Source organism: Silurus aristotelis, assembly GCF_946808225.1.
Source record: "Silurus aristotelis genome assembly, chromosome: 25".
Lineage (NCBI taxonomy): Eukaryota > Metazoa > Chordata > Actinopteri > Siluriformes > Siluridae > Silurus > Silurus aristotelis.
Window position 1 is genome coordinate 11,519,439 of NC_139598.1, and position 15,835 is coordinate 11,535,273.

Genomic DNA, 15,835 nt, shown 5'->3' on the forward strand with positions numbered 1-15,835 from the left:
CACTGGTTACTTCTGTTAGCCTTCTAGGACTGTAGGATTAATACCGTGTGTGCGTATGTGCATATGTGTGCGTGTGTGTGTGTGTGTGTGTGTACGCACCATGGCAGGTGCAGCTGCGCCTTAACATACAGCTGGGTATCGAGAGGATTAAAAACCCCATCAAACATCAAACAGTTGGCGGGTAGACCCCAACAGCTGGCTCAGTCATCTTAGTCACACACATACACACACTTGCTGATATACACACATACGCCACGTCAAGTCATGAGAACTACTTCAAATATTATGCACAGCACATGTATGAGCTATTGTACATGCACGGGGCATCTGGAGTACCATCACGATCAACTAGTAAAGCAATATTTAAAGTAATTCCCTTTCTGGAAAAAAGTTAAAAGTATGAAAACATAATTTCTGCAGTTTTGAAGAGCTGGTGGTAAGAATGAGTGTGTTTACTAAAGAGGTTTATTCTATATGTAGGTGAAGAATGTGTTATTTTAGATACATCTAAAGCTGAATTATCATTAATGACCGCATTATTAAAACCATTACAAATAAAGGACACAGAATAGTCGTTCAGTCAGTGAAACGTTAAGGAAAGAGATGTTATAAACTTCTGCTTGCTATTTCCAAACAGCTCTTGAATATTTGTTAACGACTTCATTTCTCCAAGCATTTTACAGTGTTCTACAGTACAGACAACACAGAAAGCCACCAAAAGCGTCACAGGTACCATCCATTATTAGTTATTGGTGGCTTAAATTGTCCAAAAATTCCAAAAAGTCTAATTCACTTAGATTAATATTTACAAGAAACAACAAAAAAAAAATCATAATGCCATCTGAAATTTAAAGTTTGAAATGTAAAGCACTGGACAGATCACTAGCTGAATCTGCAACATTTCTTCAATATTCCCTCCTTTGTTGCAGCACAGTCTGAACTGTCATATGCTCATTTTCTTGGTTCTAATGAAAGTAACAGTGATGAAAATAACATCTGCAAAAGAGTAAAGTTAGCTGAACATTAAGCTGTAAGCGTTCTGTGGCAACCTAGCAACTCTGAATTATAAAAATGCTGCATCTTGGTGGTGTATTCCTCCACTCCATCATATCTCTCCTTTAGAAGGGTTTTTAGAATATATAATGATCGAATTTTGCCTATAATATACGTCAAACCTACAAAGCAACTATGCAATAATATGAAACACCTCCAGAAATGAGGAAATATATGGATGTTGGAAAGCTGGAAGAGTTTAACATCCACATAAAGGCTTACTTCTAGGGAGGTCTGCCATATGGACAATGTCACAGAAGTTTAGAAGCGGTTCAGTAAAAACTCTGCACAATTTTCGGCCCAAACGAGTGCGAGTGTGAGGCCTAACAGGGCAGCATCACCACAAACACTCTCACACGCTTATCAGAGTTAGCTAGCACTGAACAATTTATACAAACCAGCTTTGCTTCTGAATAGCATGACCATATAATATAAGGCTGATTAGTCATCTGACATTTGCATTAGAAGTGATAAATGCAATATAATCACATGATTTACGGGATATGAAATATATTCAGTGCAACAAATATGAGTCGGTAAAAAAACCTTACATTTTACTCCAAATTATGATCAACACACAGTCCTGTACTGCACATCACACTGCTGCCATCACCAAGGACCTGCAGTATGATGTCTGAAACTTCCATGATACACACTCTTTCTGACTACTTGGTTTAATAAAGCTGAGTCTATAGAGGATTATCTATAAGAGCACAGAGCACTACCACATATCAGCTATTAAAAAAATATACATATTACTTGTCATTAAGTCTTCATTCACAACAAATTAAACTTAATAATGTACAATGTGGTGAAATGAACAACATTTCTAATATAACATACGAAATACTGCTAAAATTAAGAGAGAGAAAAAGGGGGGTAATGGTGTGAATAATATCCATACACCAGAAATATGTTTACACTGCAGTCACTGACAAAAGTCTTGTCGCTTATTTATTTTGTTGAAACACCTGCTATTAACCTGACTGTTAATTAATTAATTGGTGTTAGAAATAGCTCATATGAAAAGCTATAACCCTCCCAAATGATGTTTAATGCACTGAAATAAATTAGTTTCACAAAAAAAAAGATTTATCATTTAATCAAGACAGAAAGGTCAAATTTTGGCAAGACAAAAGTTTTGTCGCCTATAGAGAAATTGAACAAATTTACTGCAAATACAAAAATATTAAGCAAATTAAGTAGTGGTGCTGTGAGATCCAAATGTAATATCTTGTATGACTTCCATGAGCTTGAAGGACTGCATCCATGCGGTTTGGCAAGGATTATGAATTTATTGATGAAGTCATCAGGAATAGCAAAGAAAGCAGTCTTGCCTGCCTCCCAGAGTTCATCAATATTCTTTGGTTTTGTCTTCCATGCTTCCTCTTTCATCCTACCCCACATATGCTCAATGATGTTCATGTCTGGTGACTGGGCTGGCCAATCCTGGAGCATCTTGATCTTCTTCGCCTTGAGGAACTTTGATGTGGAGATGGAAGTATGCGATGGCGCACCATCCTGCTGCAGAATTTGGCTTTTTTTATGGTTGGGAATATAAGAGGTAGCTAAGATTTCTTGGTATTTTAGACTATTGATGTTGCCTTCCACCCTGCAGATCTCTCGCACACCCCCATACTGGATGTAACCCCAGACCATGATTTTTCCGCCACCAAACTTCACTGTTTTCTGGGTGAATCTCGGATCCATGCGGGCTCCAGTAGGTCTCCAGCAATATTTGACTGTGGTGTGATTAAACAGAAGATTCATTTGAAAAATCCACCTTCTGACACTTTTTCAGCATCCATCCTTTTAGCAGGCTGTGGGCCTTGGCAAATGCCACACGGTTTTTCAATTGTCTTTTGTTTAGTGCTGGCTTCTGGGCACTGATTTGGAGGCCATTTCGAGATCCGACAAACTGTTCTGGTTGACACAGGGACTTCAGGTGACCAGGTCTCGTGGAGCTCTGCTGCAGTGGAAAATGGGCTGGCCTTGGATTTTTGAGCCAAAACGTCTCCAATCTCTTTCAAATCTTTTTTGTATCGTCTGCACTTGATGCTGAGACACATTGAAGGTGTCTGCCACATCAGCAGTGGATCTGGTCTTCAGCCTCTTGATAATCAAAACTTTAGTTTTAGAAAATTAGATTTTTGTGTTAGTCTATTTGACATATCAATGCAAGGCGTACTGTGTTGGGATGTGTGTGGACTAATAAAATCGTTTAGCAAACTTAGAAACTCCGATTTATTTCTACAGAAGCCATCCAATCATGATCAGCAGGCAGCGATTACAGGCTAAATGCATTTTTAAAACATTTCTGTACACATTTCAGGTTAATAATGGTATCATGAAGCCTAGGAGTTTAGAGTGTGAGTGTGGTGTAATGAAAGATTAAGGAAAGCATGTGTGCGGTTGTACCTTTCGTTCTGAAGATCTCGTTGATAAGTGAGTCGCTGGCAGTGGGTCCGACCCCACTTTCCGTGCTGTGTGTCCAACTCTGCCACAAACAGTGTAGCAGCAACATCTGAGCATGAGTAGCCTGCACTGTGAATTTAGGTAACTCAAACAGGTACTCTGTTATGGACACCGAGGACCTCTTTGGCCTGAGGTATTAAAAAAAAAAAAGAGAGAGAAAATTAATCTAAACACATGTGATTGGTAGCAATGGTTATTCTTGTTTACTACAGATTTCCAAAGGTGGAGGCACACAATAATATAGAATACATATATTTCCCTTTAATTGAACCAAGAGACTCAAACCTGCTGCAGCATGCCAATGACCTTGTGCACAAATCATGCTCCATGAACATATGCTTTACAGTGAAAGGTTTTGAGTGGCCTGCTCTAGAGCTCTGACCTCAACCCTATTAAACAGCTTTGAGATGAACTGAAACACTGACTGCACCCCAGGCCTCCTCACCCTACATCACTACCCAAGTTTACTAATGTCCTAGTGGCTGATAGAGCACAAATCTCTCTAGCCATCTCTATGCTCCAAAATCTAGTGCAACATCTTCCCATGGGAGTTGAGTTGAGGCAAAATAATTGAATAGTACATTTAAAACAGGATGCACAAAATGAATGTTATGGTTTGCTGTCCTCTACTTTGGGATAACAGCACATGAAAACACTAAAATATAGTGAGAATCCATTTCATGCATTTATGGTAATACTGTATAAGTAAGATCAAAACATAAGACCAAACCATGGGAAAACCTTTTCAATTACACCAGATGCCATGGCAACTGAACTTAAAAAAAAAAAAAAACACTGTAAATATCTTTAATTAAAAATTGCTAAATTACAGAACTAAAAGTAACAACTTTGTATTTGAAAGATGCAAGATGAACGTGAAAGTAGAATCTATGTGTGAAAATTCAGTCACTTAATAAAAATAATAAGATTTAAAGATCAATCATCAAACAATTTTATTAGCTAATCTCGCATTCACAAATTTACTGATCCAAAAAACCTGACATCTAATTTTGTTTGTATCTATCTGGATCAATACATTGTTTCTTTTCTGTTTCACTCATGTTTGTGCTCATGTGTTTCTTGTTATGTGAGTGTGGCCTTCACCTCAGAAGAGTTGATATGGCCATGTGCTGTTCTATTATTTGAGACTGTTAATTAATTACTGTCTAGAAGCTGTTTACTTTAGAGCACTGGATATTACAGACTGGTTCATGCTACCAGGAAGGTTAATGCAATGCAAAAAAGAATATGCAGAAAAGCATTTCAGAGAACAAAACATATCAAATCTTGAGGAAGATGAGCTATGAGATTTTAGCAATTCTGGTCAATATGACATGTCAAACAAATTAAAAATAAGTTTTAAATAATACATTAAAAAGAAAAAGAAAAAAAAAAGAAGCTAATTTTGATTTTCAATATTCTCCCAAAAAAAAAAAAAAAAAGGTAGTCTCTTTTTATGCTACAATACAAATCAATACAATACAAATTCAAATACTTTCAGAGGGAGACTGTTGGCCTTGTTTTAAAGAACATGCAATGATTTTTAAATAATGACCATTAACATTCGATAAGAGCTCCAAACTGCAGATCGCTTTATGACCAGTCCTTCCAGCATGATAATGTGATTCAATGATCTTAACATCTCAAAGGAATCTTTTTAACACCTTATAAAAGACAACTTGTGTTACTCAAAGTGGCTGTACACCAAGTGTGAGTTTGGATTTCAAGAAAAAAAACACATTTAAAAGATCACAGATTTATCTGGTTATATGGATATGTCAAGTACACCAACTGGGCCAATAGTTTGTGGACACCCACCTGTGCTTGTTAAATAGCCTGTTTCAGATCTATTCCCCCCTTTAGCAGAAACAAAATAACAGCTAGAATGCTGGAACTGTGAGACTATGTTGAGTGTATTGAATTTAGAAAATAGAAGAGATGTTTCACATCCATCAGAGGCTTTGACTACTATTACAATCCTGCTGCACATAAATCTACATCCAGAAACTCAAAATACTCCAAACACTCAAAAACTATACATCCGCTTGGTTACTGCAATGTCATAAACAGTCTAAGAGGCTTCTAACAGTCTAAGAGGAAGTTCAAGTGACATTATCAGGAAAAAATGATAAAGGATAAAAACACCAAGAGAAAAAGATCCTGTGTGTTTTATCCTGGTCTGCTGTATAGTTCCCATCAGCAGGTTAGTTGAAAGCATATGCAGTCCAGACACACTGAGTGCCAAAATAATGGGGTGAAATCATCTCTGAGCTTAAAGAGTTACACAGCACTTTCACAAACGCAACATGAGAGCGAAGATGTGTGCGTGGATAAGAAAACCGTCCTGCATTTTTTAAATCTTGATTTCTCACTCTCATAGGAAATACAGTTATAACAATGACTTACTGTCTTCTGTCTATGACTGTATCTTTCCATAATTAAAAATCTGCCTCTGTTTCTTGTTAAAAGAAAAAAATCACAGTATGTGTGTGATTGTGCCTGGAATATAATCCCACTGTACTCGTGTTCCTTACCATCGTGTGGGAAACTGAAGTATCTTCCCATAAAGTGCAGTACTAAAGCAAGGAATTATGGGTAGGAGTGGAGGTGTGTCCTCGATATCCAGCAGGGTCAATCCAACCTGCAACTCAAATACCTACAGAGGCAGAAAGAGAGAGAAGAAAAGGTAGAAAAGAAAGATTGTTTGTACATCCAAAATTATAATAAATTAACACTTGCATTCAAACTGCTCCATCGAACATATAATGAATTAGCATAAACACTCAGGCCCTGTAGATCCTGTTCTATCAAAAACATCAGGGATTGGAAAAAAAAAAAACTAATGTATTCTTTTATTTTATATTATGAGATATGGCAGGCAATAAAATGTAATAAAAAATACAATGAAAAGCAAATACAGCATCCCACTGGTGCTAAAAAAGAGGCATAAAAAGATTTTTCAAACTATTAGATGACCTTCATGATGTTTTATGGTACATTAAACATTAAAAGAACATTAAAAGAAGTGGAAAAAGGGGGCATCACAGTGGCATTGACAAGAACAGGATGTCCCAGAAGATAGACAAAAGGGCAAGAACTTGGCAGTGAGCAGCTGCAGGAATATCTAACAAGGTTTGGTCAATCCCTGCACGTCACAACAAGATTCAACTGGGCTCTGTGTTAGGGTGGATAGACCCTCTTAATTGTTCAAGTTGCATAAATATTTCTGGTGCATGATGAAATACTATTTTCAAATTGTTACTCACTTCTACAGATTTGATTACCTACCCAGGCCCGACTGGCAAAAATGTCAAAAGATTGCATTTCCTAAAAACAGGCTTTTTTACTTCTAGATTTACACACACACACACACACACACACACACACACACACACATAACATATATATATATATATATATATATAAATATAAACTGCTTGTGAGGAATGTATTTAAGACTGCCTGATGTCATGCTGAATTACATTTGATAACAAAAAGGTGTTTTTCTTTCTTAGGTGATGAATGATTAAATGTTTATATATTTTAAATGCCTATGTATATATGTTAATAAATTATGCTTATCAGTTAACAAAATGTCAAATAAATGAACAGAGAAATCCAAATCAATCAATATTCGTCTAAACATTGAGAACACATTAATCCTGATTAAACCTCCAACCAATTTACAGAAACTTTACCCAAACTTGCAGGAAACTAATACAATGCTTTACTATTGCCTGCAGATATTCATTATTAGGAGAAACCTGCAGTATGGCTACCTTGTGTCTTGTTGCTATGCTCAGTATTCTAATGGTGAATGACCCATGATATGAAACTGTTCCAACCTTGACTTTAATACCAGAGTTTGGCTGAACCTCAACCAGTTTAATTCCTCCTACACAGCTGTTTCTGTTTCAGTTAAATTAATTGATGTTTATTAGCACCTACAAGGTATAATTGGTTAATCATACAACTGATTCTGATCCACAAAATCCCTGATTTTTGCAAGTGTACAAAATGTGCAAAAGTAAGAACTGAAAGACAAAGAGTGGTCAAACCAAATTATTTGATATGGATTGTTTTCATTGCATTTTCATTTACATTTTTATTGTGTTAATTCATGAAAAGTAAATAAAAAAATGCAATATATAACTTTATAAAATAAAATGTAACAAAAACAACAATAACAGTAATAATAATGATAATGATAATAATAATAAAACAAATAATACTAAAGCAAATACAAATTCAGTCACAAACAATGACCTCATGGTACCCTAAATCAATATCAATCACCCCTAAACCCCTGCCCCTGGGGTGTTTTTTTCTTGGCTTATAAATTTATAAACTTATAAATTAGTTTATAAGGGTTAATTTTTATAGTTAGTTTCTGTATTCTAAACATAAACAATAGCTATTTAAATCCAGACAACACATTGAATGAATGCGGCCCAAGGGCATACCAGGGCATACCAGGGAATTGATTACCTTCAGACAGCAGTGTGTGTAGCAGTGGTGCAGTAGGTTGTCTGAGGGCAGGCTGAGGCTGCTGACAGTGCGGACGAGCTCTGGGCCATACATTGGTACAGAATGCTCCAGGTTCACCCTCTCTACCTGCATACGAACCGCAGGCAGTGGCCTCACTGGATGGAACTGTGTAGTTGTCAACTGCATAGCCAAACTCTGTCAGGAAAAAAAACACAAAGCAAAAAAAAATATACCAATATATGTAGTTGGTTGTAATGTATGCACAGTTGTGTGACCGCTCTGTTTGTGTATGTGTGTGTGTGTGTGTGTGTATGTGTGTGTGTGTGTGTGTGCGTCTTGAACCTTTTCGCCCATTATTGCAGGAAGTAGTATATGCAACAGGTTGAATTCAGCCATGGTGATAGTAACAGAAGCCTTCAGTAGTGTCACACACGTCAGCCGTGTTGGGATAAATTCTTCCAATTCTTTCTCGTTTCCTAGAGGAACCGCCTTGTTCTCATCAACTACATCTAGTCAAGGAATCATAGATATACAGAGAGAACAATGGAAAGATTAGGAAAAAGATCTATCTAATCTGGAGAAAGTTATCTAATGCTCTTGCTCTTTCGAGGGCTGTGTAACAGTCACCTGGATTCAGTGTGCAGTACGGCTCATACTCGTGGTCCATGGCACAAGCAACCATCTTCAAGATGCGATGGATCGCACTGCTATGAAGCAGCAGATCTAGTGGGCCAATCGCCAGTCGTTTTATTGACATTTCCTGAACCGACTGACCAGAGTCCGTCTTTCCCATCAGAGAATAATCCTGTTGTACTATTGATACATGAATACAAGGTCAGTGTTAGAAGGGTAATGTTAAATGTAAGCCATGGAACCAAGCAATCATCAGCAAAATCATAAAAAAATAATAACACTCAAAACTGTAATGTAAAGTGTGAAAAAAATTAGTAGGCAGCTTTGGAGATTTGTTTTATTTTAGGCTAGTAGCATTAAAGATATTCTATGGCTTAAGCTCCTATTCAGCAACACTGAGACTCTTCATTATATAATGAATTTCAGGGAAAAGATTTGTAACCTGACAACATGGTGTGCCACCAACAACCTGACCCTCAACGCCATGAACACTAAAAAAACTCAATGTGGACTTTCAGAAATCTAACAGCAGGAGACACTCCACAGTCTCCATCAATCAAACTGAGGTAGAGAGGGTCTCCAGCTTTAAGTTCTTGGGAGTTCACATCTCTGAGGATCTGTCCTAGCACCAGAAAACTTCAGCTCTGGTTAGGAAAGCACAACAACGCCTGTATTTGAGAAGTGTTAAGAAAATGTTTTACCGCTGCATCATTGAGAGCATCCTGACCAACTCCATCACTGTATGGTACGGAAGCTCCACTGTGTGTGAAAGCCGTGCAAAGGGTGGTCAAAACAGCCCAATGCATCAGTGTCACCCAACTACCTGCCATTAAGCACCTTCACCACAGCAGATGTCTGCGCAGAGCTCACATCAGCATCAAGGACTCCTCACATCACGGTCACAAATTTTTTAACCTCCTTCTATCAAGAAGGAGATACAAGAACATACGCACCAGATCCTACTGAGGTCTACACTACACTGTTAGAATATTATATAAACTTTTAAAATTTTTACAATCATGTCTTTGGTGTATAGTGAAAAGCAAACCAATGTAAATGTTTAGGTTATCAATGTGGCACATAAACTTAAAACTTAAAAAAAAACACAAAGGTACTGGATTGTACAATAAAAAAACTGTGATCTGTGGGATTGTTCATCCTCCTCACTGCTTTAAAACAATGTCTACTGTTAAAATAGTCACACTAACAACTAAACAAACATTACCTGAACTGTTTCAGACGTGTAAAATAATTATGCATTTTTATACACATTACCTAATCTGTGAAGGTTAATAACCATATGTCTTTTTCTTGGGTTTTTTTCATGGTATTGGATGACAAATAGATTTTAGCCCAAAGTAAAGGACGTGGCCATAAAGGACATACCATACAATAAATAGGACCAATTATTCAAGAATTATTCATTACAGTTTATTGTCAGACCAATATAGCAGCACGCCTCTGTTGCGTATTCTCATTCAGGTCTTAATTCCCTAGTGTCCTTTATTTATTTATTTATTTATTTTTTACAGCTGCTCTTTATTACGAACTGTGGCTATAAGTTCAAATTCCACCTGTTGCTCTATCTATAATGAAGCAAGTAGTTGAGGCCCTGAGACATGAGTTGGGTCTAAAGTGTGAAGTTAAAAAGTTCAAATTACAACTTGAAAATAAAACTGCAGTGAGCAACAGCACTTCCTCTTCCCACTGATCCAAACCAGATTAGTGCTAATATCAAACATATGCCCATTTCTTGAGACTTGGAGAGGCCAGCTAAAGAAAATTGGACAGGATTTAGTGGATTAGGGGGCCTTTTTTGTCTGCTTCTCGCCTTTTGGCATAGGCGTAACTGAGAAATGAAGTCAGCACTGAGCACAGCCACGTTTTAGGTTTCAGTTTTTGTAAAAGTGACAAAAGTCACAGAGTCGGGCGTGGGACGAGCCAAGCATCACCCCACACCACATTCCTACAAAAGTCTTTCATTCCCATTACACTGGAAGTGTCAAGTGCCTGTACTTTTATAAATTAGCATTACTGTCACTTTAGAATTAGATAATTATCTCAGGCCATCTAAAAAACATATATATATTTAGCTTTTGAATATATCTTTTAAATATATCAATAAAGCAAACATAAATTATTACTTACTAAGAGATTATTATAAAATAAACAAAATATTATTCAGTCTGTTTACAGAGATATCCAGATAAATTTATAAAATACTAATTTATCTGCCAGCAAAATGTTTAATTAGTAAAAATTGTTAGAAATCAGCTATTTGGTTAACTGTAAACTGACAACAGTTAATACTTCATATAATTACGGATAATTATAGGTAATTATGAATATATAAATAATTATAAATATAATTTATAGAAGAGTCAGTGGACTAGGAAATTTGATATAATTCAGTATTTCCAATTTATTGTTCATTGGTTAGAATGTGGATGAAATGATTGTAACTTAATCATCTTGACAGGAGCAAATAAAAAAATAAAAAGTTAACGGATGAGTTAACACTAGATGAGTATGTGGGACAGTACCTTTTCCACTCTCATTCTCCATTGTGTAGAGATAATCTAGATAGAAGGCGCCAAAACGCTGTAGTCCTGCTTCTTCGGTGTAGGTTTCCTACCATAAAACCAGTGTTTATTTCAGATTACAGAAAAACACAAAACAGGAAGCCACACTAGGCATGAGAGTATACATGATCAAAAAGTCCTGTAAGTAGACAATGCAGTAACAGCAAAAATATTTCAAAAACAGATCACTAACTGCACTAAAAAGCAAAAAGATATTTTATTGTAACATTTTTCAATATGTAGCCAAACATGTAGAGATATCCTGTATGGGGCTAGAGGGTAACGTCCATATTATTTGCAGATGACGTTATTCTCTTGGCACAACCCAAAGCAGACCTCCTCTGCTCTCTCAATCTAACATTTGGCTGCTGAGCATAAAACAGCTGGAATAAAAATCAGCACCTCCACTTCCAATGGAGGACTCATCAGTGTGAAAGAGATGCATCTTACTAAGAGATGCAATTACACATACTCGTAAAAATGTCTCATAAAATATTTGATACCATGTGGCACTGTGTGCAGTATCCCTTGTATATGTGGTACTAATAAACAGACGCCCTGACATCAGCAAGATGTACAGCAGCAATCTGTATTTTAAAACAGTAAAAGAAAAGCAAACAGTGAAAATATGAAAAGGAAAAATCTACAGCATCTACACCTAATAAAACAGAAAACTCAGCACAGGATGAAAATAAAAAAATGAAAATGAAGTGATACCTTGTGGAGGCTGGTATCAAGTATGAATTCGGCACGGACATCGTTGTTCTCTGGGCTACGGCTGTCAAAGAGCGAATTGGTCAAATAGGTTGTTCCTTTAAAGCTTAGATTCTCTCCACAGTGGAAAAACACAGCATCCTGCAGTGGGACACAACCACAAGATGACCATTCATATGCACACACACAGATATTTAATACAACCGGCAAAAATGATAACAGCATGTTTTCTACATATTATTTCCCACAGAATGTGTATGTAAAATGAACACTGTAGTGTCTGTTCACCTCGTCTTTGCTGCCTGTCTTGCTCTCAAAGTCCCACATGCCCATGAATCCTTTCAGACATAAAGCTTTGCAGCCCACTATCCCAATCTGACAGTCAAAAAACTGCTCTCCCATCATCAATGCCTAAAAGAGAAGAAGGCACAGATTTGCAAAGGTCTCCTAGTTTCAGTGTAGAGAACATAAAATACATAATTTCAGCATTAGTGTAGATTCAAGAATCATATGAATTATGATTTCAAGGGTTTGTTTTTTTCACCTCCACAGTGATACCTTCCTGTTCCACACACAGAATCTCTTGTGACTTCACTTTCTGAGGGCTATAGTAACTGCTCTCAGAGCTGCTCTCTGTCAGCTACAGAAACAAAGAAAAGGAAAGAATGCATATCAGTAACAGACACAACAGTAACAAATGTTTTAAGCAAATAATTAGCTAAAATATTTTGAGAGTACGATCACCAGGCAAACAAGGACACCTCAAATACACGTGCTCAAATGCAGAGAGCCACAAAACACATGAAAGTATTGAAGAGGTGTAACGGTACACAAAATTCACGATTTAGTACGTTCCTCGAATTATAAGTCATGGTTTGGTTTTATTTTGGTACAGTTAAAAGAAGAAATGCAAAACATAAAATTGTTCATCTTTTTTTTTTTTTTTTTTTATTAATACAGTTAATATTAATAACGAAAAAGGATTTCATATGGTACACATGTGCATCTAACCAAAAGCCCTGTAATGAAAAATGTTGGGACGAATATGTGTACCGTTACACCCCTAGTATATTGTAAAGCTTTATAGTTATTGTTGACTTTAATCTAGATAATTACATTTCCAAAATAAATCCAACATGGGCATGGCCTGGAAGAAAAGTTGTTGTTTTTTTTTGTGGGGGTTTCAATTTGGGGCTCAATGATTCCACAATTCCATACAAATCCTACAAACATTCATTCTACCTTTTGGTCATGAAATTTCATGCTTACAATAATCTTGGATGGACAGAACGATAAACAGATGGACAAATAGTCAACTAAAAACCAAATCCCTCCCTCACACAATTCCCAGTCTGAGTTGTATATAATTAACTAATGAACACCTATACAGTACTGTAGAACACCCAGTACTGTACAACACCCCAGAATTAGAATTTTAACTTGTTCTGTGTGGCTTGTTAATAATAAAAATATGATCAGTATACAGGAAAACTAAAGACAAGAAGAATCAGTATAATAAATAGGCTTCCAAAATAAAAAGCATACAGCACAAATTATTAACCGCTTAGTGCAGCCTCTTTATTGCAGCCTCTTTATTGCCCATATTTTGACAGGATGTGCCCCAAAATGAGCCCCAGATGAATTTGTTAGCCCTGACATAAAGCGAAAAGCTTTATGCTTGATTCATACCTTAAATGTAACAGAGGCTTTGGTACAGTAGAACCCGATAGAGACTATGGGGTCCCTCATAAAAGATTGTAGTGGGCTGGGATTCCCGTTGATCTCCATCTCACCATAACCTTCCTCATCCTCAGTGTTGATGATGGCTGGGACAAAGGACCAGGCCCACGATACCCAGCCCTGATCATCGTTGTCATTTTGCATGTATTGATCTGGGGTTGAAAATTGTCCTGATGTATTCGGATCCGTTCCCTCACTCGCCACCCCTGCTGAAGGAGAGAGAGAGAACAAAACTGAGATGTGGTGAGACGGGTGAAGAAGAGGGGAGCAAGAATAACATCATACTGGAATGTTTAATCTCACTGAAGCTGTCCCTTTATAGAAAAATACTATTAGGTTACAACTGAGGAATCCCAGGAAGAATTATGATAATTCAATTAAACATCTCTTTCTAATGCTCCAGCAGTCAGTACTTTTTCCTTTCTTTACACTTTTCTTAAATATATCAGCCCTACATCCCCGATGGCTTTGACCATCAGGTATTAAGTGGATATAATGGATGTACACTTTAGCAGAAATTGACACAAAGGGTGTAAAATATGAGACGTGCGGTCATGCTTTAATGACCTGCATATGTAAAAAGCAGGAGGTGTATATAAGCAGTCAGCAGGTAATGCATATTCTCTCTGATCACAAAGAGCTCAATCAGTCCAGCAAGTCTCGCTTCACATTTAGAACAATCAGGCATATAATTTAAATGGGGCTTAAAAGAGAGCATTAGCATGCTGTGAATACTGTAATCTTCCTAAACACATGGTGTGAACAGTAAAGTGGTTCGAGGATAGTCTTGGTTAATCCAATAACCTGGAATATTGATCACAACTTCAGCTGTAGAGCTACTCTCTTCTTTCTCTCCATCTCGCTGAACACTTATCTCCCCATAATACAGAGCCACTGCAAGCTCCAGCAGCCGCACAAACATGGGGAGCTGTTGGTCCGTCAGAGACAACTTCAGGCTCTCAACCATTGTGTGCATCTAAAAAAAAACATGCACATGGACAAAGAAAAAAAATAATTGTTTCGCCCACTACACGCCTACATGCACACATACACATAATACATTCAAAAGTGCTTTTTTTCCCCAATAGAAGAAAATAGATGAGGAATGAAAACAAGGGGCTGTTACAGCTTTAAAAAGAAAAGCATCCCAAATCTGACAAATGAATATCCATGCTTAATTATCACACTGCTCAGAGCTAATGGTGTTACTTAATCAAATAATAAATGCTGATTGTTCTAAAAAGGACACAGAAAAAAGAGAAAGAAAAAATTGACAGGGAAATACAAGAGAGATGCATCTTACTTTGATGATGGCTGGAATTTTGCAATTGATGTTGTGATACGTGAAATGGAGCCGGGTTAGGAAGGAGCACTTGTAAAGCAACGGATCCTGATAAAACTCGATTTTCCCACTGGCATTCCGCTTATCTAGACACACTGTGCAGTCTGCAAAATTGATCACCTTCCTCAAAACAAGTTTAGGAGCTGCAGAAAGAAGAAGAGAAGGTTAAAGGATCAAGAAGTATAAAGAAAGAGCAACACAAAAAGAACTGCAGCAAGACTGCAAGTAGGAGCTAACATATCAGCCATATGGGAAGACGAGAGATGGTCAAAGATGCTCTGCTGGTTTAGATGAAAAATTCAATCCATAATGCAATGATAACTCAAAAACAACTGATAACTCAAAAACTCATTTTCATTTTGTTGATCCTAATTTGAAAAAAAATACCACTGGTATTATGCTGAAATCAGCAGAACAAAAATGATGACTGTCTCGGCTTTTTATGTATAAAAAAAACCCCAAAATGGAACCTGTTTGTGATCGGTAGCAGCGAGATGATGGACTCCGTTAACAGCATGCACAGAAGAGGTGTAACACTCATCAAAGTTAAACTCACTTTCATGGAATTACACTGGGTAGCATTTGAAAACTTACGGGTGATGTCCATGAAGGCCCGCTCCCACTGCTCATCTACTGTGTAACACTCTGCCGACGTGATGTTGACCGAGAGCACTATGTCATCCTCCACATACTTCAGGATTAGGTTATTGATCACAACGTTTAAGTTATTTACTACACGGCGGATCAGACTCTGTACATAGCCTGCAGAGAAAGAGAGGTAGGGAGGGAGACATCAAATTATCCTTTA

The 15,835-nt window shown here is 37.1% G+C and overlaps 1 protein-coding gene across 8 annotated transcripts in view; it reads right to left on the minus strand.

Moving 5' to 3' along the window:
- The window catches only part of vps13b (vacuolar protein sorting 13 homolog B), a 104,756-nt gene that overhangs the window by 73,335 nt on the left and 15,586 nt on the right, over positions 1-15,835 (minus strand). For 6 of the 8 annotated variants that reach the window (XM_083529772.1, XM_083529771.1, XM_083529769.1 and 3 more), the window contains exons 5-17: positions 15,622-15,789; positions 14,989-15,170; positions 14,490-14,661; positions 13,635-13,894; positions 12,490-12,585; positions 12,234-12,356; positions 11,949-12,086; positions 11,193-11,280; positions 8,644-8,829; positions 8,359-8,525; positions 8,017-8,211; positions 6,063-6,184; positions 3,472-3,656 (exon numbers count right to left, since the gene is read on the minus strand). In XM_083529772.1, coding sequence (XP_083385898.1) covers positions 3,472-3,656; positions 6,063-6,184; positions 8,017-8,211; positions 8,359-8,525; positions 8,644-8,829; positions 11,193-11,280; positions 11,949-12,086; positions 12,234-12,356; positions 12,490-12,585; positions 13,635-13,894; positions 14,490-14,661; positions 14,989-15,170; positions 15,622-15,789 — 2,082 coding nt within the window. The remainder of the gene's footprint in view (positions 1-3,471; positions 3,657-6,062; positions 6,185-8,016; positions 8,212-8,358; positions 8,526-8,643; positions 8,830-11,192; positions 11,281-11,948; positions 12,087-12,233; positions 12,357-12,489; positions 12,586-13,634; positions 13,895-14,489; positions 14,662-14,988; positions 15,171-15,621; positions 15,790-15,835) is intronic. The other 2 variants (XM_083529775.1, XM_083529770.1) reach the window with 1 other exon arrangement.